General features: G+C 39.9%; 1 protein-coding gene and 1 long non-coding RNA gene across 3 annotated transcripts in view; one reads left to right on the top strand and one right to left on the bottom strand.

Moving 5' to 3' along the window:
- The window catches only part of LOC148350769 (uncharacterized), a 17016-nt gene extending 9871 nt beyond the window's left edge, over positions 1-7145 (top strand). The window contains exons 1-3 of one of the 2 annotated variants that reach the window (XR_015853014.1): positions 1170-1722; positions 4225-4373; positions 6005-7145. This is a non-coding gene — a long non-coding RNA (uncharacterized LOC148350769). Of the gene's footprint in view, positions 1-1169; positions 1723-4224; positions 4374-6004 lie in introns of those variants that run through there. The other variant, XR_015853013.1, reaches the window with a different exon arrangement.
- On the bottom strand, positions 1340-21976 carry LOC148350768 (3-hydroxy-3-methylglutaryl-coenzyme A reductase-like). Its single transcript, XM_088355567.1, has 20 exons — positions 21836-21976; positions 21042-21211; positions 20851-20962; positions 20685-20772; positions 20390-20474; positions 20203-20308; positions 20007-20113; positions 18589-18708; positions 18384-18517; positions 17131-17354; positions 16567-16658; positions 12853-13047; positions 12620-12778; positions 10540-10697; positions 10367-10472; positions 10094-10264; positions 7304-7444; positions 5999-6157; positions 4196-4350; positions 1340-1588 (listed from the first exon to the last, which is right to left on the bottom strand). The coding sequence occupies exons 2-20, from the start codon at positions 21204-21206 to the stop codon at positions 1534-1536; spliced, it is 2532 nt and encodes an 843-aa protein (XP_088211693.1). The 5' UTR covers positions 21207-21211; positions 21836-21976; the 3' UTR covers positions 1340-1533.

Genomic DNA, 21976 nt, shown 5'->3' with positions numbered 1-21976 from the left:
GTTCATTTAAAAAACTGATTTACAAAACTATATTATAATAGCCTTTCTTATTTATACTCAACGGTGAACTTTTTAAAACTAATTGGTTTTAATTTAAAATACAGGAACTGTCATATAAATGTGTAATTATTTTTACAATACTCATAGGCAAAGGAATATGTACCTTTTCCTTTCATAGTTTCATTTTCTCTTTTTTTTCATTTTGTCTTTTTTCGTTCATTCGGTATCGATACCTGCGTGCCCACATACTTGTTAGCCTGCCAACGGTGTTTAAAATGACATGCTAGCATTATGCTAATTACCATTGTAAATTTGTAGTTTGGATGCTGGATAGAACTGTAAAAGGTTTTCTTTGTTGTTATCCCGTTAAAGAAGCTGTCAGGCATTTGGAACTTTTCTTACTCACTGCTGCCATCTCCTGGCTTGTGTCATCATTGCAGCGTCAGTCTGCTCATTCATAATGCGTGTGAAAGTATGCACATTTTGTGTTCGGATTAACTTTTGTGTTTTTATCTTTGGGTTTGAGTTGGCCTTTGGACTGGAATTTCGGCAAGCCTCTACTTACTGTAATAATTTTTATGCTACACTAACAAATAGAAAAAAAAGACCTATTGGGCAAGCATACTTTTGAACCCATCCTGCCCCCCCCCCCATTCTTCCTACCTTATGTTATCTGCCCCAAACCGCTTTGCTAAAAGATAAAAGCAGATATGCGCAGTAGAAAATAAAGCATAAGGGCTCTTTGAACTCAAGTGGGCATTGTTAACACATACTTAAATAGTTGAAAGTAAAATATGTTCTCTTTAAGGACACCTTGTACAACACACCCCAACTACAAATTCTAAGATTTTAGTTTCCCTAAACCAGACGCAAAATACACTTCTAACCTCATTTTCTGTTTTTGTGTGACTTTTTTCATTTTTATTATATTTTTGACCGAACAGCGAAGCAAGAATTTCTCGAAATTTTTGTTTTTTTTTCATCGGCAAGTTCAGAGTTTCATTCATATTTTGTTTTAGGATTGCAGCGATTGACGTCCCACTTTGAATTCTTTATTTGTTTATATTTTAATTCAGTGTTTTTTGTTTAGTGCTTACGTGCGCTTTATGTCAAATAAGGATTAGAGAAGCTCGCATTAACCTACTGCACGCTTCAAAGTGGTAGCCATAATTGGAACCACAGTGACATCTAAAGGACTAGGCCTGAAATGCTAGTCTCCATAAATGATAAAATAATGTTGTTTTTTTTCAAACCTTCCAAAACGTCATGTCATTTGATTTCGATATTTTTCAACTATAAGCTACTTTTGTGTGAGGGTAAAGGATAACACTGGACACTGTAAAGCTGTATAATTTAATATTCTACCGTTCTCAAAATACACATCAATTTAAAACTTTGTTTCTCCCAGTCTGCGTCTCCTTGTTGCAAGATCAAAAAGAAAGAGTCTATAAAGGAAAGACAAGGCCGCCCTTGCTCAAGTCTCTAAGCGCTCGGACGAGTTTGTCTTCCACAGGAAAGCGGCGTCCACAAGTGTCACAAGGCGTCCCCTGGAGGCGAAGACGACATGGCAGCTAAATTGGATTTGGACCTGAATTGAAGAAAGCAATAATTTGGCATCAGCATTTGGCACGAACATTGGTGCCAATTTACATTTTTTCTGCCTTGAGGGAACATCTCATTTTTCTTTCTGCAAAAAACATGAAAATCTCCCTATTTTTATAGGTATGCTCTTAACCGATTTTTTTTTAGTAATTCTACAATGTCGTGAAAAAGTATTTGCCCCATTCTATCTGCGTCCTTTGCAAATTTATCACTCATAAAGCTTTCAGATCAAACCGTTTTAAACATCACACAACGACCAGCCAAGGAAATACAAAATGCTGTCTTGAAATGTTATATGCCAGATTTGGAACCATTTTGCAAAGAACAGATGGTCAAAATTCCGTCATAGCATTGTGAAAGATGACCAATTATGATAAATGTTTGATTTCTGTTATCACTGCCAAAAGTGGCCCAATTCGCTAAGAGGTTCAAGGAACTATTACTTTATCACATAGGGCCAGGTAAATTTAACTTTTTTTTTGTGCATTAATAAATTGACTCAACGTTTGAAAAACGCTTTCTGTATTTCTTTGTCATATTAAAATCGGTTTGATGATCTTATAAATATGCACCCAAAAAAAAAAAACACTATATTTTTTAGAAAGATGTTAAGTTTCTTTCTTCCTTAGAAAATTTAAGTCTATTTGTTACAGAAAAGTTTTTGTTTTGGAAAAAATGCACAAAAAAATGTCCCCTCCCCACATACTAGAGGTAAGATCGGACTTTAAAAGATCCAGCCTGACCCGACCTGCGAGTATAAAAGCCCGAGCCTGACCGATGAACGTGATTTGAGGGACCCGTGGCTAACTGCACACTTCGGTTGAAGTATGCGTGATGCCGAGGTGCAGCTTCGGGTTTACTTCGGACTAGTTTCCTCGAATCAAGTGCGCATTTCGGCGCTTCAAGTAGAAGTAAAAAGTAGTCATTCAAATAATTACTTGAGTAAAAGCAAGTGCACCAAACAGCAGCCCCGAAACTCAGCCTTAAGATCTTTCCTCTACCACACACTCACAAAAATACCTCGACAGAAAAGGTATACTTATAAAATACCTTTAAAACATGTCAATTAAGGAAACAATATTTTTCCCCCCTCAAATTGTTAATTAAGCGTTCTAAAAATAACAATATAATAAAAACAAAAACTTTCAAAATATTAGCCTGGAAAATCATGTAGCAAATAAAAAATGTTAAAGAAAAAAAAAAACACAATTTTAGAAAAGTTACAGTCCTGATGGAAAAAAATATTATATTAAAAGAGAACCTAATTTTGCCTTTATAGTTGGACATTCATGCATAGGGTGGGTAATTACACTTTCCTCGTGTGTTTTTCTTAAACAGGGATCACTCATGTGGTAGCCCCCCAAAAAACATGAGTAGCCCACAGATTGGTTATAACAAAAAAGAGGTCATTACTATTTTCTAAGAAATTTGATTTAAAGTGGAATGAAAAATCACTGACAGGATCAATGTCTTTAAATACATCAGTCGAAACTCTTGGTTAATATCAAACTATATTTTATACTTGTAATTGGTTGGGTGCTCCTTTACAAGGCAGATGTTTTTGTGGTTGACTCAACGTATTTCTACCCTTCTCATTAGTACAACCTGGTCATAACATAATGGTTGTAACCACATAGTAAAAGCATAGGTTATTTTGGAAATGCATATCAAATTGGTAACACTTTGCACTCAAGGCTTTAAAAGATGTTGGTGACCCCATTCCAAAACAGGGTTCCCGCTGATCCTTGAAAAGTCTTAAAAAGCACTGAATTCATTCTTCAAAAAATAAGGCCTTAATTGGCATTAAAATGTCCTAAAACCCATTTATAAAAATCTTAAAAAGTGTGAACACATTAATAAAAACAAAAACTCCTATTTCTTGCAAACAATACATTGTGCCTCTTTACACATTACCTGGCACAACTTTTAGCCATGGTAAAACTCTCTCTGACAGCCACTTCTCATTAAATTGACAATTTCCGGGCATGGTCCAAGGTTAAAAATTTTGTCTAAGGTTGCTGTGTATTGTGGGTAGACCTAAGACATGCGCTTGCTCCGAAAGGCCTGACTGAAACCACATCACCGTTTTGATTGTTTCATTATTGTGGTCACGCCATGTTGCCACCAAAGTAAATCGGTGAATTAAAAAAGAAAAAAAAAATAGATCTTTTTAATTCAAACAAATATAGCTCTTATTAATATGTTCACTTTTAAGACTTTCAAAAATTGGACATCTTAATGCCAAGCAAGGCCTTGCTTTTAGACTAATGAATTACATGCTTTTGAAGACTTTTCAAGGATCTCCCGGAACCCTGTAGATCTACCCACAATACACGAAGCAACTTTGGACCATGCCCGGAAAGAGTGAATCAAATGAGAAGTGGCTGTCCGACAAAAGTTTTTCGCCTCATGTGTACGAGGCACGTTGTATTTTTTGTTCGCGAGAATTTTTTTGTTTTGTTTTGTTTCAGTCGATCTCAAAGAAAAATAAAACAAGTCTTAAATTTAACTTGCATTAAGCTGTAGGAACCCTATAAAAGTTCAAATTTCTCTCTCCTTGAACAAATACATGAATTCTTGTCTTCAGACGAACCTGTTGTGTGTCATGTGACTTTTGACAAGGTGTCCCGCTTGCAAGGCGGCCATGAGGGAGAGCTCCCCCGCTAGGACGGTAGCGCAGACCACGCGGGCCAACTGACGGGCGTTCTGGCCCGGCTTCTCCGGTCTGGTTCCTTGGACTCCGAGCATCTAATACGGATGACGTTTTTACAGTAAGTTTCACACATTCACTGGCAGCCCATGTCAACATGCTGATCTCCTTACAGTAATCCCAAACTGTGATGCGGTTTACTTTTTAGAGTTTCTGTACTTTGCGAAGTTTCATCATGCATTGTGTTCTAAATTCTTATTGGTCCCTTTTTTGCCTGCGTCTGCTCGTGCTTTCATAACGTTGTTGTCTAAGTTGTACAAGCACGTTAAACCGCTTGTTAAACCCACGTCACAACAAGCTGCTGTGGACCGATCGAAGCACCAATAGGCAGTGGAAGATTCTGTCGCCGGCAAAGTTGAACTTCTCGACATGCTAAAGGGATGTCAAATATTATCTACACCAAGTTTTTGTTTCCCAATAACTCCCACATGATCCATTCATCCATCCATTATCTGCACCGCTTATCCTCAGTAGGGTCGTGGGGGGGCTGGAGCCCATCCCAGCCATCCTCGGGCAGTGGGCAGGGACATCCTGAACTGGTTGCAGAAGATGCAAACTCCACACAGGAGGTTCGATCTTATGATCTGTGCCGCACATGCGCTAACCACTGCATCACCATGCTGCCCAACTCTCGCATGATGGCAACAAAATAGTTATGAAACCTTTATAATTTACATTTTTAATACTACATGCCAAACAAAAATGGCAAAAAGATGATAATATGCACTTATTTTATTAGGTTGACTAAATGAATTACTGCAGCACGGCGGATGAGTAGTTAGCGCGTCTGCGGCACAGTTGTGAGGTCATGGGAACTAAACTTCCTGTGAGTTTGCATGTTCTCCCCGTGCCTGTGTGGGTTTCCTCCAGGCACCCACATTCCCAAAACATGCATGTCAGGTTGATTTGGGCAGTCCAGAATTGTTCCTAAGTGTGAGTGAGTGAGTTGTCTGTCTCTGTGTGCCGTGCGACTGGCTGGCAGCTAGGTGAGGGTGTCCCCTGCCCGAAGACAGCTGGGATGGGGTCCAGCATCCCTACTGAGGATAAGCGGCACAGATAATGGATGGATAGATGAATCACTTTTTGGGCCAAATTGAGATTTTAAGCAAAATCTGGATCCTAAAGAAAGGTGTTTTAATTGGACAAGGGCCTAAGTCTGTCAACCATATTTCAGTCATAAGCGCTATATAGCAGCAAGATTATTTTTGAAAGTACAATTTGACATTACAGAAATTAGGAGTGAAAAAGCATTTATAAAGTACAGTACTTTTATTTGTCGTTTGGAATGTTCTTTACACGCCAATGTCTAATTGATGGTGAGAAAATATCATTTGAAGTCAAGTGTATCGTGTCCTGAATCAATGGCGCAAAAAAGACTTAATAATTTTAAAATTATAATTTAACAGTACAGAAGTTATTTGTATAAAAACAACTGCTTAAAGTACTATACTAAATATTTGTAAATGCTTGAGCCTGTAGATTGAAAGAAAAGAAAAAAATCCAATGTATAATAGAGCATTTATTCAATTAATAAATATTTCTACTTCTTGGGTTTTGACTATCGCCGGGACCTTTTTAGAACAAACCCCCACAAAAAAACAAGGGATTACTGTAGTTTTCTTTGGTGGTGAATGAGATATAATAACCACAACTCTTTAAATTTTTCCTCAATTTCTACTTTGTTACCTGCAGGCAGGCCTGTTGCGGGAGCAGGTTGGTGCCACCTCCAACGGTGCCCAGCTCGATGGAGGGCATGGTGCAGCTGATGTAGAGGTCCTGCCCATCAGGACCGGCGGCTTCCATTTGTGTGATGCAGTTGGCACTGCTTACAGTCTGTGCGGGGTCCTGCAACCAAAATCACACTGTTTTGATCAGTTCGTTTTAGAGCAGAAGTCGGAAACGTAAGGCTCGCGGACCAGGTGTGGCTCTTTTCATGAGAACACCTGGCTTGGAGATAAAATTGACTATTTTAATGCATTTAGGCCCAGGAGTGCAATACCATGTTTCTACCTCCTGTGGCAGGTTCACTGTAGCCTTTTTACCTTTGAACTTTTTTATTGCTGGTGAGAAGAAATTTCAATAGGATTTTTTCCATGTTTTAGCCAATGACATGCATCAGAATATGCATGAGTGTGACATCTGCTCTCTACCATTTCCGGTATATTTTTTCAATCAAAATGTGCCTAAGTTGTAAAAAAAAAAAAAAAAAGCAAAAATGATCAATGACGAGAATAATGAATGTTTGTAAATTTCAAAGACGTCAAAGATTCGCACCTATTAAACAGAATGGAGGACAAATATGGACCACTTGAAATCCAAGGTTACAACTGTGACCAAATCCCATTGCTGAAGGTAAATACTTCAGTCCGGAATTTGAAAATATTTTACTTGCTGACGCATTTTCTGTCCTAAATCATTATTGCAGCCTCTGTCGAGCCGCTTGAGTGGCATTTACAAGTAAGTGCATTTCTTAAATGCGCTCATATTACATCGTTTTTCATCTTTTTTGGAGTTTGGACTGTATTTAAAACAGTTCCAATCTGACTTTCACCAGTTTCATGCTACACTAACAGAAAAGCACAAGCATGAAATTTCTCCTTCCCTCCCACCGATCCGATTTCCTAATGTGTTGTAACTCAAGAATTGCCTCTGATAAAAGCAGATAGGCGCAGTGGAAAAGTTATTGAAGCTCTTTGAACTCAATTGAGCACTGTTGAGACATACTTAATGACAAAAATATTCTACTTTTAAGTTTTTAAGGATATTTCAAATGATGCACCCCGCCTTTGATGACATTTCTAGCCAAGAACTCCTTACCTGGTTTTGAAACTATTATTCCCAACAAAAGTGATGCACAAAATCAACCCCTGAGTGATGCTGACTTTTAAGAGTGCAGATTTCTTTTTAAATTGGTCCAAAACATCAAATCTCCAACCAACAGCTTTTCTCATCTAGATAACAAGTGTCTTGGTGGGTTAAATGGGAACTGACCTGCCCGCAAGCGATGAAGATGGCCGCCACAATGTTGGCGGCGTGCGCGTTGAAGCCACCGACACTGCCCGCCATAGCTGAGCCCACCAAGTTTTTGTTGATGTTGAGATCCACCAGTGCTTCTGTGCTGCTCTTTAGCACCTACATTTGATAAATATAACATGGACTAAGTAATGCCAGGTTTCTCTCAAAAGTTTGCAACAAGTAAATTAAAGAAAAATAAAAGATAGTCGTTTTTACCCGGTAGGTTGAACTCAAAACGCAATAATTTCTTGATAATTTGATTTAAAAAAAAATTCTTAGTTAAATTCATAATATATTCTATAAATAGAGAGGGTAATAATGAGCTGTAGGGTTTTATAGAATATATTCTGTATCAATTTAAAACTGTTATTGAACCCCCCCCCAAAAAAAACACAAAAAACAAAACAAAACACAAAATGAAAACAAACAATGCACAATAAGGGTTGAAACATCTATTTTTCTTTTAGAAGCAGTTAAGCTTAATAACTTAATATGTAAAGCATTTTAAGTTTAATCCAAAAGAACTGAAAAACGTTTTCTGTAAAAACATCTCAAAAACAATGTTCAAAATATCTCTGAAATAATTATTTGTGAGAAAAAAAATAGGAATCTAACAACTTAAGTGACTAGGGAAACCAACCTAAAATTAAAATTTGACTGCACCTCAAAAACGGATGTATATATAAAAACAATACCCGTAATATTAAACATATACAGGACTGTCTCAGAAAATTAGAATATTGTGATAAAGTTCTTTATTTTCTGTAATGCAATTAAAAAAACAAAAATGTCATACATTCTGGATTCATTACACATCAACTGAACTATTTCAAGCCTTTTATTATTTTAATATTGCTGAATTTGGCTTACAGCTTAAGAAAACTCAAAAATCCTATCTCAAAATATTAGAATATCATGAAAAAGTATACAAGTAGGCTATTCAACTAATCACCTGAATCATCTAATTAACTCGAAACACCTTGCGAGGGTTTCCTGAGACTTAAAAACACTCAGCTTGGTTCAGTAAACTAAATCACAAGTATGGGGAAGACTGCTGATCTGACTGTTTTCCAGAGGACCATCATTGATACCCTCCATCAGGAGGGTAAGACACAAAAAGAAATTTCTCAAAGAGCAGGCTGTTCACAGAGTGCAGTTTCAAAGCATATCCACAAAAAGTCTGTTGGAAGGGAAAAATGTGGCCGGAAACGCTGCACAACCAAGAGAGATGACCGCAGCCTTAACAAAATTGTGAAGAAGAGCCGCTTACAGAATTTGGGGGAGCTTCAAAGACAGTGGGCTGAAGCTGGAGTCCAGGTATCAAAAGCCACAGTTCACAGACGTGTCCGGGAAATGGGCTACAATAGCCGTATTCCCATGTCCAAGCCACTTCTGAACTCAAGACAACGGAAGAAGCGTCTGACTTGGGCTATGGAGAAGAAGCACTGGACAGTTGCAGAGTGGTCCAAAGTCCTCTTTTCAGACGAAAGCAAGTTTTGTATTTCATTTGGAAATCAAGGCGCCAGAGTCTGGAGAAAGGCTGGAGAGGAGCAAAATCCAAGTTGCTTGAAATCCAGTGTGAAGTTCCCACAGTCAGCAATGGTTTGGGGAGCCATGTCAGCTGCTGGTGTTGGTCCACTGTGTTTCATCAAGTCCAGAGTAAATGCAACTGTGTACCAAGAGATTTTAGAGCACTACATGCTTCCATCTGCTGAAAAGCTCTATGGAGATGAGGATTTCATTTTCCAGCATGATCTGGCACCTGCCCACAGTGCCAAAACCACCAGTAACTGGTGCACTGACCATGGCATCACTGTCCTTGATTGGCCTGCTAATTCCCCTGACCTGAACCCCATTGAGAATTTGAGGGGTATAGTTAAGAAGAAGATGAAAGACACCAGACCTACAAATGCAAATGAGCTGAAGGCCGCTATCGAAGCATCCTGGGCATCAATAACACCTCAGCAATGCCACAGGCTGATTGCCTCCATGCCACGCCGGATTGATGCAGTAATCCGTGCAAAAGGATTCCCAACCAAGTACTGAGTGCATCAATGGACATTTTCAAATGTTTGATTTAGTTTTGCTGTTATAAAATTATTTTTTTACTTGGTCTGAGGAAGTATTCTAATATTTTGAGATAGGATTTTTGAGTTTTTTTCAGCTGTAAGCCAAAATCAGCAATATTCAAATAATAAAAGGCTTGAAATAGTTCAGTTGATGTGTAATGAATCCAGAATGTATGACATTTTTGTTTTTTTAATTGCATTACAGAAAATAAAGAACTTTATCACAATATTCTAATTTTCTGAGACAGTCCTGTATTCCTGTATTTTTCTTTTGTTTTGAAGTTTCATTCAGATAGGATTTAGACAGAAAAATAGCACTTTAATAATACTGCAATTTTTAATCAACATATAGGACAGGGGTGTTGAAGGTGGGTGCCTGTGGACTGGTTCTGAAAATATCTCACCAGTGCATGGTCATTGTGATTTCCTAGTGAAAAGATTAAAGGTTGACTCAATTTAACTACTTCAAATACTCAACATAGTAAAAACAAAATAAGTTAATTTAGACTGGGTGCCCTTTGCACTAATTAGAAATTTGCTCTTGGCTTTAAAAAAAAAGGAGACCCCTGGTATCAGGATAGTATTATATGTGAATTTTAAATGTAACAAATACCCATGACATTGACTGTACTTTTTCTTCCCTTCATGAAAAGAATAACATTATTGATGAAATATGTACCCACGGCCCAACGCTTACCTCACGGACCACTTTGGCGGGCAAGGTGGCCTCACATACGGCGCACTTGCCGCGTCCCAGGATCCAGTTAATGGCCGCAGACTTCTTATCAGTGCAAAAATTGCCGCTGACGGAGAGTACCTCCACGTCAGTGTGTTGCTGTTGTAATCTTTGTAGGGCCTTCTCACAGCCCTGCAAACACACAATTATATTAACCTGGCTGGTTCCACTCAAATTATCTGATTAACATCGAGCAAGGACAATCCCGCTCTGTGAATGAAAGTGAGCGTGTACCTTGGACAGCATATTCATGCCCATAGCATCTCCCGTGTGAGCTTCAAAGCGGATGTAGAGGTTCCTCCCTGCTAAGCCCACCAGGATTTTCTCCAGTTTGGCAAACCTGCTCGAGGTTAAAACACGTTGTCAGCTCGATGAAGGCTTGGACAGCGTACAAGCAGTCATCGCACCTGCTGGTTTGGTCAAAGGTGTCTTTGACGACAGCCAAGCCCTCAACGCTATCCAGCCAGGCTTTGACCTCAGCTGCGCGGCAGGCCGAGGGCAGGCGCACCACGGGGCCCCGTGTCATACTGTCGGCAAGGATCTGGCTGTGGCAACCCCCGCTCAGCTGTGAAATCAAAGCAAAATTGGGATATAGGTAGGTCAGTCCTCTGGTATGGAAGGAAAATTTAATTTAATAATTTTTTTTTATCCTCAAATTAAATTTTATCTGTTGAAACGTCAACTAATCGCCACTAGAGAGCACATGAGAACTTGGAACTCAGCGAAATTAAAAGTGCTGAATTTAGGTTTGTAGTAACAAGTTTACACTTGGTGGCGACTGACCACCAGTAGACATTTACACATGTACAAATTACATAGCTGTCAACTTGTATTTTTTCCCTGTGTTTTATACTTTTTTTTTCATCATTTTAAACTGAGTACGCCATACCCCAGATAGAGAAGTGTGAGTCATTACAAAATTCTCGCAGATACTTGAAAAACCTGCCCACTGAGATTCGATCTGCAACATCAATGGAACTGTTTAAATCTAGGTTTAAAACACACTTATATTCTATAGCTTATGAATGACCCGTTTCACGTTGACAATAGCTGTGTATTATTTGTTATTGCAACATCCATTGCAGCCTGGTCATCCTGGAAGGGGGATTACCTCATGTGCAGTCCTTTTCCAAGGTTTCTTCATTCACCTTATATTGAGGTTTTGAGTTTTCCCTTGCCCTCATGTAGGTTTTAGATCAGGGGGATGGTGTAATAGTCTGTAATCTGCAATAATCTGTGGTCTGAGAAGTCCTTTGAGACTCTTTGTGATAAAGGGCTATACAAATAAACATGACTTGACTTTAGCATTTTTGTGTGCCAAAAAAAATAAAACAACTCGTTATTTGTTCTAAAAAGTTGAGACCGATCTAGTCTTGCCCATTTCGTCTCTAATCCGGATCCTCTTGGTCATTGGTAGCGGACAACAATGTCATTGTAGATTGCTAATGAAGTGTGAGAGATTCTGCACGTATAATAAACAACATTAAATTAACTGCAAGTGGATAAATAACTAAGACAGATGCTGCAAGAATTGTTTGTGTTGTTTATCTGGTAAATAAAATAAATGTGTTTACACATTATATTGGCTTTTAATTTTACATAGTCTGTCTACCTGTCATGTCTTTTTTATTGTACGGTTTATTATGGCTCAATAGGGGAAATTGCAATCAAAAATATGGGGAGCAATTGGAAGACCTTGACAGTTATTAAATTATTACTAAACACATTATTGTTATAAAAATATACATATTTAACTGAACTTTTTTTTTTTTACTTTTACAGATAGATTCGTTTTCTTTATGCGACGAGTTCAAACATTTTAGCTAGACTATACAGGTTCAAGTTACTTTACCATCATAATATGGACTTTTTTGTAAAGTAATAGCCAGCCCAGTTATTCTATAACTTTTTGAGGTAAATAAATGTCAAAGGAAGTAAAGGATTAAAATACTGTATTTTCCAGACTATAAGGCACACCTAAAAACCATAAATTGACCAGAAATTTGAAAGTGCTACTTAAAATCTGGTGTGCGTTAAATACTGGAAAATACAGTGAATAAAATTGGAAATGCATAGTTAAAATTAAATGATAAAGCATACAGTAACTGTTCAGCCCTTGAGAAACATATTGAGTGGTCTTTGAGTGTCTTTAATTTTTTGTTGTTGCTAAAAAAAAAAAAAAAAAAAAAAAAAAAAAAACTTTTACAGCAGCTCTGACGCCAAATTTTATTTGCTCATTGCAAATCCTCATCTGTTGTTGCTTCGGACAATAACTATCCGGAAGTATGAAACCTATTGTGATTTTTATTAAAAGTGACCTTTTGTACGAAATTACATTCTCTTGTTTTAACTGTGTACGATAAGTGTTCTGCATTTGAGAAACATATAGAGTGGTCTTTGAGTGCACTCTTGTCATCAACATGGTAATTCATTTTAATATTGAAAGCAGATGTCAAAATGGATTCATTCATTTTTATACATACATACCGAGAGAGCCCGGCAGCCCCTGTTGGTGCTGGCCACTAGACAGCCCTCAGTGGTCGCCATGGGAACGTAAAACTGCGTGCCGTCCAAAAGCAGTGGTCCGGCCACACCGACCGGCACCGGCATGTAACCGATGACGTTCTCGCAGCACGTTCCCATCACCTGCCCAATAACACACCGCATGAAGACCCTCCTCCATCATTGTCATTTTGTTTGAAATTCATCCATCCTTTAACCTTGGCGTAGTCGTAGTTCTCGTAAGGGAGCGACGACAAAGCATCTGGGACGGGAAGTTTGGAGGACAACATCTTCCTCCGGATGGCCACGCCCCTTTCGGGGGTCTCCAGCACAGCCTCAAGTTGGTAGTTGATGATGTGACGGGATGCCACCAAATTGATCACCTCACTGTCGCTAAGGCAACGGGACCCTCTCTGAAAAGACGCCAGGTTGACATGATTGAATACGGAGTGTGTAGATTAGGGCTGCAACGATCAGTTGATGTTGTCAACAAAAATCTACAATTAATTCCAATGTTTACTATTGACCCCTGACACATTTATAAAACAAACTGAAGATTTTTACATGGATATGATCTTTGCTATGGTAACATACAGAAAAGACTGCATCAACATCAACGATGTGTACAAAAAAAAAGTTTGGTAGCATTTTAGCCGGGATATGGTGAATAAACAGTTGACCTGCTAGGTTTGCAAAGAAGACCTTGTATATTTTGGCAGTAGCTTGCTGATGTATGAAAACCTAGGAGAGAACAGTTTAATCAAACTGTCTGATTCAACTCTGGTAAATGTAAGCAACATTCAAGCCAATATGGTTTTGATGAGGTCGACTGTACATTTTATGTTTACATTTCACTATGAAAGTAAGCTTGAGCGTTATGCCAGACGGATTTGAAATTAAATGCAAGCAGTACAAAGAACAGGCGTCCGTTGTTAAAACGTTAAAAACAACAATTGTCATTAGTTAAAACCATCAAATTTCCAATTTTTGGACATGTTGAGTAATTTTGTTACAGACTTTGCAGTGTGTAAAAATGAAGAGACAAATATAGCTTGCGAACAATAGGTGAGAGGGAAGTGGGCAGAGTAGTGCGTGTGTGCATGGCTACGCCAATCCCCACCACTTACCCAATCAAATTGCTCGGAGCACAAGACTCAACTTAGAGCTCATAAAAAAATAGGAACGCTATAGATGACAATTGCATGAGTATAATGTTATCTCCCAGCCATCTGTACTCATGAAAATAGCCGTATATAGCCCGTGAGCCATGCATGCCCATGAAAAGAGCCGTACATGGCTCGTGAGCCATGTATACTCATGAAAAGAGCCGTATATTGCATGCGAGCCATATGTACTCATGAAAAGAGCTGTATGTGTCTCGCGAGCCGTGCATACCCATGAAAAGAGCCGTATATGGCTCGCGAGCCATGCGTACTCTTGAAAAGAGCCGTGTATAGCCCTATATGGCTTGCGAGCCATGCGTACTCTTGGAAAGAGCCGTGTATAGCCCTATATGGCTCGCGGGCCATGCATACTCAGGAAAAGAGCCTTATATGGCCCGCAGGCCATGCGTACCCATGAAAAGAGCCGTATATGGCTCCCGAGCCATGCGTACCCATGAAAAGGGCCGTATATGGCTCGCGAGCCATGCGTACTCATGAAAAGAGCAATATTTGGCTCGCAAGCCATGCGTACTCATGAGAAAAGCCCTATATGGCTCGCGAGCCATGCGTACTCTTGAAAAGAGCCGTGTATAGCCCTATATGGTTCGCGAGCCATGCGTACTCAGGAAAAGAGCCTTATATGGCTCGCGAGCCATGCGTACTCTTGAAAAGAGCCTTATATGGCTCGCGAGCCATGCGTACTCTTGAAAAGAGCCGTGCATGGCTTGCGAGCCATGCGTACTCTTGAAAAGAGCCGTGCATGGCTCGCGAGCCATGCGCACTCTTGAAAAGAGCCGTGTATAGCCCTATAAGGCCCGCGAGCCATGCGTACTCTTGAACAGAGCCGTGTATAGCCCTATTTGGCCCGCGAGCCATGCGTACTCATGAAAAGAGCCCTATATGGCTCGCGAGCCATGCGTACTTAGGAAAAGAGCCTCATATGGCCCGCGAGCCATGCGTACTCATGAAAAGAGCCGCGCATTGCTTGCGAGCCATGCGTACTCTTTAAAAGAGCCGTGTATAACCCTATATGGCTGGCGAGCCATGCGTACTCATGAAAAGAGCGGTATATGGCTCACGAGCCATGCGTACTCATGAAAAGAGCCGTATATGGCTCGCGAGCCATGCGTACCCATGAAAAGGGCCGTATATGGCTCGCGAGCCATGCGTACCCATGAAAAGGGCCGTATATGGCTCGCGAGCCATGCGTACTCATGAAAAGAGCCGTATATGGCTCGCGAGCCATGCGTACCCATGAAAAGGGCCGTATATGGCTCGCGAGCCATGCGTACCCATGAAAAGGGCCGTATATGGCTCGCGAGCCATGCGTACTCATGAAAAGAGCCGTATATGGCCTGCGAGCCAGGCGTACTCATGAAGAGCCGTATATGGCTCGCGAGCCATGCGTGCTCATGTAAAGAGCAATATTTGGCTCGCGAGCCATGCGTACTCATGAGAAAAGCCCTATATGGCTCGCGAGCCATGCGTTCTTAGGAAAAGAGCCTTATATGGCCCGCGAGCCATGCGTACTTAGGAAAAGAGCCGTATATGGTTCGCGAGCCATGCGTACTCATGAAAAGAGCCGTGCATGGCTCGCTAGCCATGCGTACTCTTGAAAAGAGCCGTGCATGGCTCGTGAGCCATGCGTACTCTTGAAAAGAGCCGTGCATGGCTCGCGAGCCATGCGTACTCTTGAAAAGAGCCGTGCATGGCTCGCGAGCCATGCGTACTCTTGAAAAGAGCCGTGCATGGCTCGCGAGCCATGCGTACTCTTGAAAAGAGCCGTGCATGGCTCGCGAGCCATGCGTACTCTTGAAAAGAGCCGTGTATAGCCCTATATGGCTCGCGAGCCATGCGTACTCAGGAAAAGAGCGTTATATGGCCCGCAAGCCTTGCGTACTCATGAAAAGAGCCGTATATGGCTCGTGAGCCATGCGTACCCATGAAAAGAGCCGTATATGGCTCGCGAGCCATGTATACTCATGAAAAGAGCCCTATATGGCTCGCGAGCCATGCGTACTCAGGAAAAGAGCGTTATATGGCCCGCAAGCAATGCGTACCCATGAAAAGAGCGTTATATGGCCCGCAATCCACGCGTACCCATGAAAAGAGCCGTATATGGCTTGCGAGCCATGCGAGCTCATGAAAAGAGCCGTATATGGCCCGCGAGCCATGCGCGCTCATGAAAAGAGCCGTATATGGCCCGCGAGCCATGCGCACTCATGAAAAGAGCCGTATATGGCCCGCGAGCCATGCGCACTCATGAAAAGAGCCGTATATGGCCCGCGAGCCATGCGCACTCATGAAAAGAGCCGTGTATGGCTTGCGAGCCATGCGTACTATTGATAAGAGCCGTGCATGGCTCGCGAGCCATGTGTACTTACGAAAAGAGCAATATATGGCTTGCAAGCCATATGTTCCCGACCCCAGGTTTACACGGATAAAAACGGTTATTTGATTGTAATTGTTTTACCTGTCCCTAAAAAATGGACGGAGGTTTATTTATTGATAGGGCATTTTTATTTAATGGTTATGCGAATCTACATTATGATCAATAAACTATGCATTTTTCATTGCACCAATTTTCCTTGCGTTTATCATCATTTATACCAGATTTAATATACTTCAAGCATAATTTACAAAAAAAGAATAATAATCTGGTGATTGGACTAATTGTTTCAATAGGTGGTGACTAATCGACTATTAAAGTAGTCGTTAGTTACTGCCCTAGTGCCGACTTGACTTTAGCTGACTGGTTGGGGAACTAACCTTTGGATCAGCGAGCACTTCCAGACATTCTTCAAACGGACGTGGACAAGCTTCAGTTTTGGAGTCGTCGAGAGTCACTGTTGATGCCCTGGCTACAGTGGACAAAACGTTTTGAGAAAAACATTCTGAAAAAGATGAAAAATGAACTCCAAAAAGTTTTTATCTGTGTGTTTTACTTTGGTTGTAGGTTATTTAACTACTGATTACAAAATTAGTTTTGCTCTTGCTACATTTTTAAATATGCACACTTGTATGCATGTCTGTGTTGCTGTAAGGCAGCCGCAGCAGAGGGCACCCATGCCCTATCGTGCGAATCACCTTTGTATGTGTTAAATACAGAAATAGAACCAGTTACGGAGTCTGCTTCTTTTAACATGGTGCTCCATATGGTCATGAAAATACGGCAATGTGTTTTTTCACCACAAGGGGGCGCTTAATAATACACCATGTCCCTTTAAAACAATTGTGAAAAACAAAGAAAAAAAAATCTCAAAGGTGACATATAACATTTCGTACACATAATTTTACTCTGTAGTCTTACAGGGGACATGCTAAAAGTCTGACCTTCATCTGGGAGTGCAACTTTCAATTCGGTTGCAACACTGTTGGCGCACTTGGTGACAGCACACTTGGTGACAGCGTTGGCAAGAGAGTCCAGCTTGCAGCAGACATTGGAGGAGGGACTCTTGATCGCCAGAGAAGACTCAGTCTCACTCTGCTCAAAGAAGACGTACTTGACGGCCAGGAGCAAAGCCAGGCCGAGTGTGATCACCTGCTCCAGGTCCACCCTGATGGAAAAAAAGTATAACTACCAAATACATTGGTGACACCATGTTCCCCTTAGAATTTTTTGAGACCTTGGTGGATGGACAGTCTAGGGGGACTTGGAGGGCATGCTACTCAGAAGAAAATGTGTACATTTTCAACTCAAACACGTGAATCTGGTGCATTTTAGAGCAAAATCAGGTAGATGGATCTATAATGAATGCGAGCCCAAGTATATTATTGAACCATAAATACACTTGTTATGAAAGGCAATGAAACAGCCAACAAGTCACACCCACAAAGCATGGTAAATGAGACAGAAGTTGAATGCAAAAAATATCTGGTCATCATCTAATTAGACAAAAAAATAAAGAGTGTTATTCCGATGCCGTACTATTTTAGGTATAATATTGAAAAGTAAACAGATCAAATCACCGATATGAGTTATAAATGTAATTACATGTAATACTCATGTCTTTGATTTAGGAAATTACAGTAGTAAGTACCAGTACCGCCTGTATTGTGATTTCTGCCAAGACAGGATGTCAGTTCTTCAACGGTTTACAGGAAGTTATTGTAAAGCGCAATTAATGAGCACCAGTTAGGGCCAGTGTCCACCGAAGCGTTTACCTGCTCTGCTCTTTTTTCTTATTGTTAGTGTGGAACGTTCAGTGTTAAATCTTTTTCTGGATGCCGTGATTTAAAAAAGAACCCACTATGGGAAAACCTGACGCTTGTCAATCTCACATTTAACCAGCCATCTAATCACAGTTCAGATGGGGAGGGAAAAACACCACAACAACCAAATGCCATCTTTGCACAGGGGAAGGGGCTGACTGACCAAGAATCCTCCGAACTGACACGGAGCACAAACATACAAAATGACAATTGCGATCACTTATGTAATGAGAAAGTTATTTAGATAAACTCCGCAATTATATTTTTTAAAACATATATTATATTAATAATACAAGTTTATGAGACTCTGGTGGTACCAATTAAAAAGAAAAGACTGTGTGATGTGATTATTTAAAACTGTTTTATATTCTTACCCATTCAGCTGCAGCGGCCACATAGAGGCGCCGTCCTCCAGCCTCTTGTTTATGGACCCTGGCGTTGTCCGATTGTGTCCTATATGTTCGGCCGCCAGTCGGGCGTGAGCGTGAACGAGAGCTAGTCCCAACGACTTTGAAGATGCACAACCTTGTTACAATTCAATACACTTGGATAAATGCCACTCATGCTGTTGCTACCTACCATTATGAGCTTTACCCTCTGTGTTACGGGATTGGGCTTGTTGTGCTCTTCTTCAGCCAGCACATGGGCAAAGTGGCTCAGCTGCCAAATGGGACGACCCTCGCGGCTTTCAATTGACAACTGCAAATACCAGAAGGAAAACGTTAATAGAAACGTAGAACACCCAACTCAGAGAAAATAAAAGCTTAAAAAATAGTCATGAATGATATTTTTTTCCATTCAAATATTGGGCTGCTTCTCTACACTAATATTAAAAATTATAATGGTTACAATGTAACATTGTGTAAATATGTATTTATATATTCTAAGACTGCAATGAATTCTTACTCTATTCATAATATAAACAGAATAACATGCAAACACATTGTTTAACCTGAAAGAGAACTCAAAGTTTGGTTGCACATCAACATGAGGTTTTACAGTAATATATTACCAAATTTGTGCAATGATTGATCACTCAAAATATAACGCTGACCAAAATCACAACACATTGGAAGAATCGGGAATGTAACCCGTGAAAACGCATAGTGCTAACCCTTGATACACCAGTGATGTAAATGACAAAACAAGAAAAATTAGATTTCCTCATCACCACACTATTTTCAGCCATGGTACCAGGGACAAATGTTAGGTGATAAAGCAGAAAGCCGTCCTGAAATATATAGACGCAAAAGGCTCGATGAGGGGAACAACTCTTTGGTTTATTTGATGAAGATTCGGACTTTGAAGGACATTGAGTAAATACATTGTAAATTATTTTAATTATTGCCGGACCTATTTAACGTTCATCACTCACAATGCTTAGTGTGAGCTGAGAAAAAGAAAAACACATTTTTAATCAGAATATAGGTGTGCGCTTTATTCATAAATATATATGGTACATCATTTTCATGGTATTGGCAGAAATGTTTTTTAAGTATTATGTTCCCTTTTAGTGTATCTTAAACCGTCATCTTTCATAAAAAGATAATAAAATATTCCCTTTAAGGAGAAAGAAAAAAAATGATATGGTAATTGTCCATTTCCTCCTAAGATCATGAAACTAATATTTAAAATCATAAAAAAATGTAATTAGAAATAACCCAAAACTCTACCAATGTGGTTAAAAAATATTTACAGTGTAAGATATACCTTTAAAACACACACACAAAAAAATAGAATACTTTTTATTGTTGTGATGTATTTTTCTTTTACATTGAAACAGCATAATAAAATTCCAGCACAAACGTATTTGAAAAGTATCAGTTCTGAATTGAATTGTGACAAAGTATTGGTGCTTTTGTATTATAACTGACATTTTTTTCCTAGTAATTATCTTGTATCCCTAAAATACAAAAATGCAACAGCCAACAATCTGCTCTCCTCAGGGAAAAGAAAATCTCTCAGCAAATCATGTATTCCTATTTCAGCCATTTTACCTCAAGAACCAACGAAACGCAAGCTGGGAAGAAGGTCATGAACACAAAGTAGTTGGCCAGTACCGACATACAGCCAAAACAGCACATGGTCTCTAGCTGTGGAACGCCTAAAGAACACAGATGATTTGACCATGTCAGCAACAACAAATCATTATCGTCTTCACTGGTGATTGTAACAGGAAAATAAGTGTAGTACCTGACATGGTGCCGATCCCGATGACAAGACACTCCACCAGAGCATCCAAAGTGAAGGTGGGACCTAAGATTGCCATCCCCCGAGAGATATTCTCCCGCACCTCCTCCTAAGAAAATACATATAAAAAAAGAAGGTCACTTTCAAGATCCCTGCTTGAAGATAAACTTGTCTTAGTGGGTGCACTGACCTGAGAATTAGAGCTGAGTGCAAACTTGGACAGTGTACAGGCTTTTGAGAGGTCGATGAGGAGGAGAAAGAACGGGAGTGCTTCACTAACGGAGGAGAATGACAGCATTTAGTAAAGTTTTGTGTCTGAAATTGTGATAAACAGGTTATAAGACTTGTTTAAAAATGGGATAATCACAGATTTGTTCTTTAAAACTAAATAAAGGCTGCAACAAATGTGCTAATCTGTCCTCTAATAAATTTTAATATTAGAGAGAAATAAAACAAAAAACAAAAAAACTGTAAGGACAACTTACTTGAGGCCTGTCAGCTCTCGGCCAAAGAAATGGATGACAACCGAGCTGAAAACAAAACTAGAAAATAAAGTAAACAAGCCGGCAATACCTGTGGGACACATTTTTTTTCTTTGTCAGTGAGCATGAAGGCAGAAAAAAAACAATAGAAACATACTACAATACCAACCGAGAATGTACTTAGAACCAAGCTGTCGGAGGTTCTTAAACTGGAAGTAGATGTAAATGATAGCGACACAGCGCGTCACCGTCAAGATGACAGCATCGCTGCTGTGTGATGGCTGAAAAGAGAACATGAACAATCAGGTTTGGGGGAGTATAAAAACGGTCCAAGGGGTCATACTAACGAAAAGGCTTCACCTCAGGGTCCACTTTGGGACATTTGTCCCAGCTACACATTTGGCTGCTGGCTGTCAGGCCGTTCATTGACATGAGACAAACGGTGAGCGCAAGAGTACCTATGATCACCTCCCATGGATGAGTGGCCACCAGCAGGCCATGGTGACGAAAGATCCATGCCAACATAATCTCTGAAGAAACAAATCCAGACAAACATATTATTATGTTAAAAACATTTGAGGAAAGAAAATAGGACGAAAACAGCATTGTCGTGTGTAATTAAAACAAAAATTCAAGGAACAATTTGAAACATAATCTGCTTCATTTATTTGTGCGGGGCCAGTAAAGAGTATTGTTTTGTTCCGATCTGATGTTTTAGAGAAACTATGATGACGTCGTGAATATAAGAATAAGAGCTGATCATTTGTGAAACAAATCAATATATAAACTGCTTAGTAAGTTGAGGATCTTGACAAAATAAGGTTCTTCCATGCAGGACAGAATCCAAAGGTGAGGGGTAGTATAGATTGTATTTTGGAGACCTGCCAGACAGCAAAGCACAGCAAATATATTCTCGATCGACACAGAAACAACATCTTTATACATAGCTAGTGTTTGAATTATAGTGCGTTTGTCACATCAAACATTTTAATGAGCTGTGTTAACTTAAAAGATCGGGGTGGCACGCCGACATTAGCGTTAGCATTAGCCGTCAGTCACGCCTACACTGATAACATTTGGTTCTAAATTAAGTTATTTGGGTGGTACACAGTTGTAAAATTCACGAGTTATGTGTCATTTGAAAACATAAATACCTATAAAGCTGGTTTCCACTGGTCAGGATGGTATTTCCATGATAGTGAAACTCGTTCACGGACGTGCTAGCTTGCTAGCTTAGCTACAATACTGTAATCCGGAAGTGATGACTCACGGGAAGTGCGTCACGTGGAAGGTGT

This window comes from Urocampus carinirostris, chromosome 16 (genome assembly GCF_059441175.1).
Source record: "Urocampus carinirostris isolate Australia breed hairy pipefish chromosome 16, RoL_Ucar_1.0, whole genome shotgun sequence".
In the NCBI taxonomy this organism is placed as follows: domain Eukaryota; kingdom Metazoa; phylum Chordata; class Actinopteri; order Syngnathiformes; family Syngnathidae; genus Urocampus; species Urocampus carinirostris.
The sequence above is the reverse complement of the archived record's forward strand: the minus strand, read 5'-3'. Positions and strand labels throughout refer to the sequence as shown.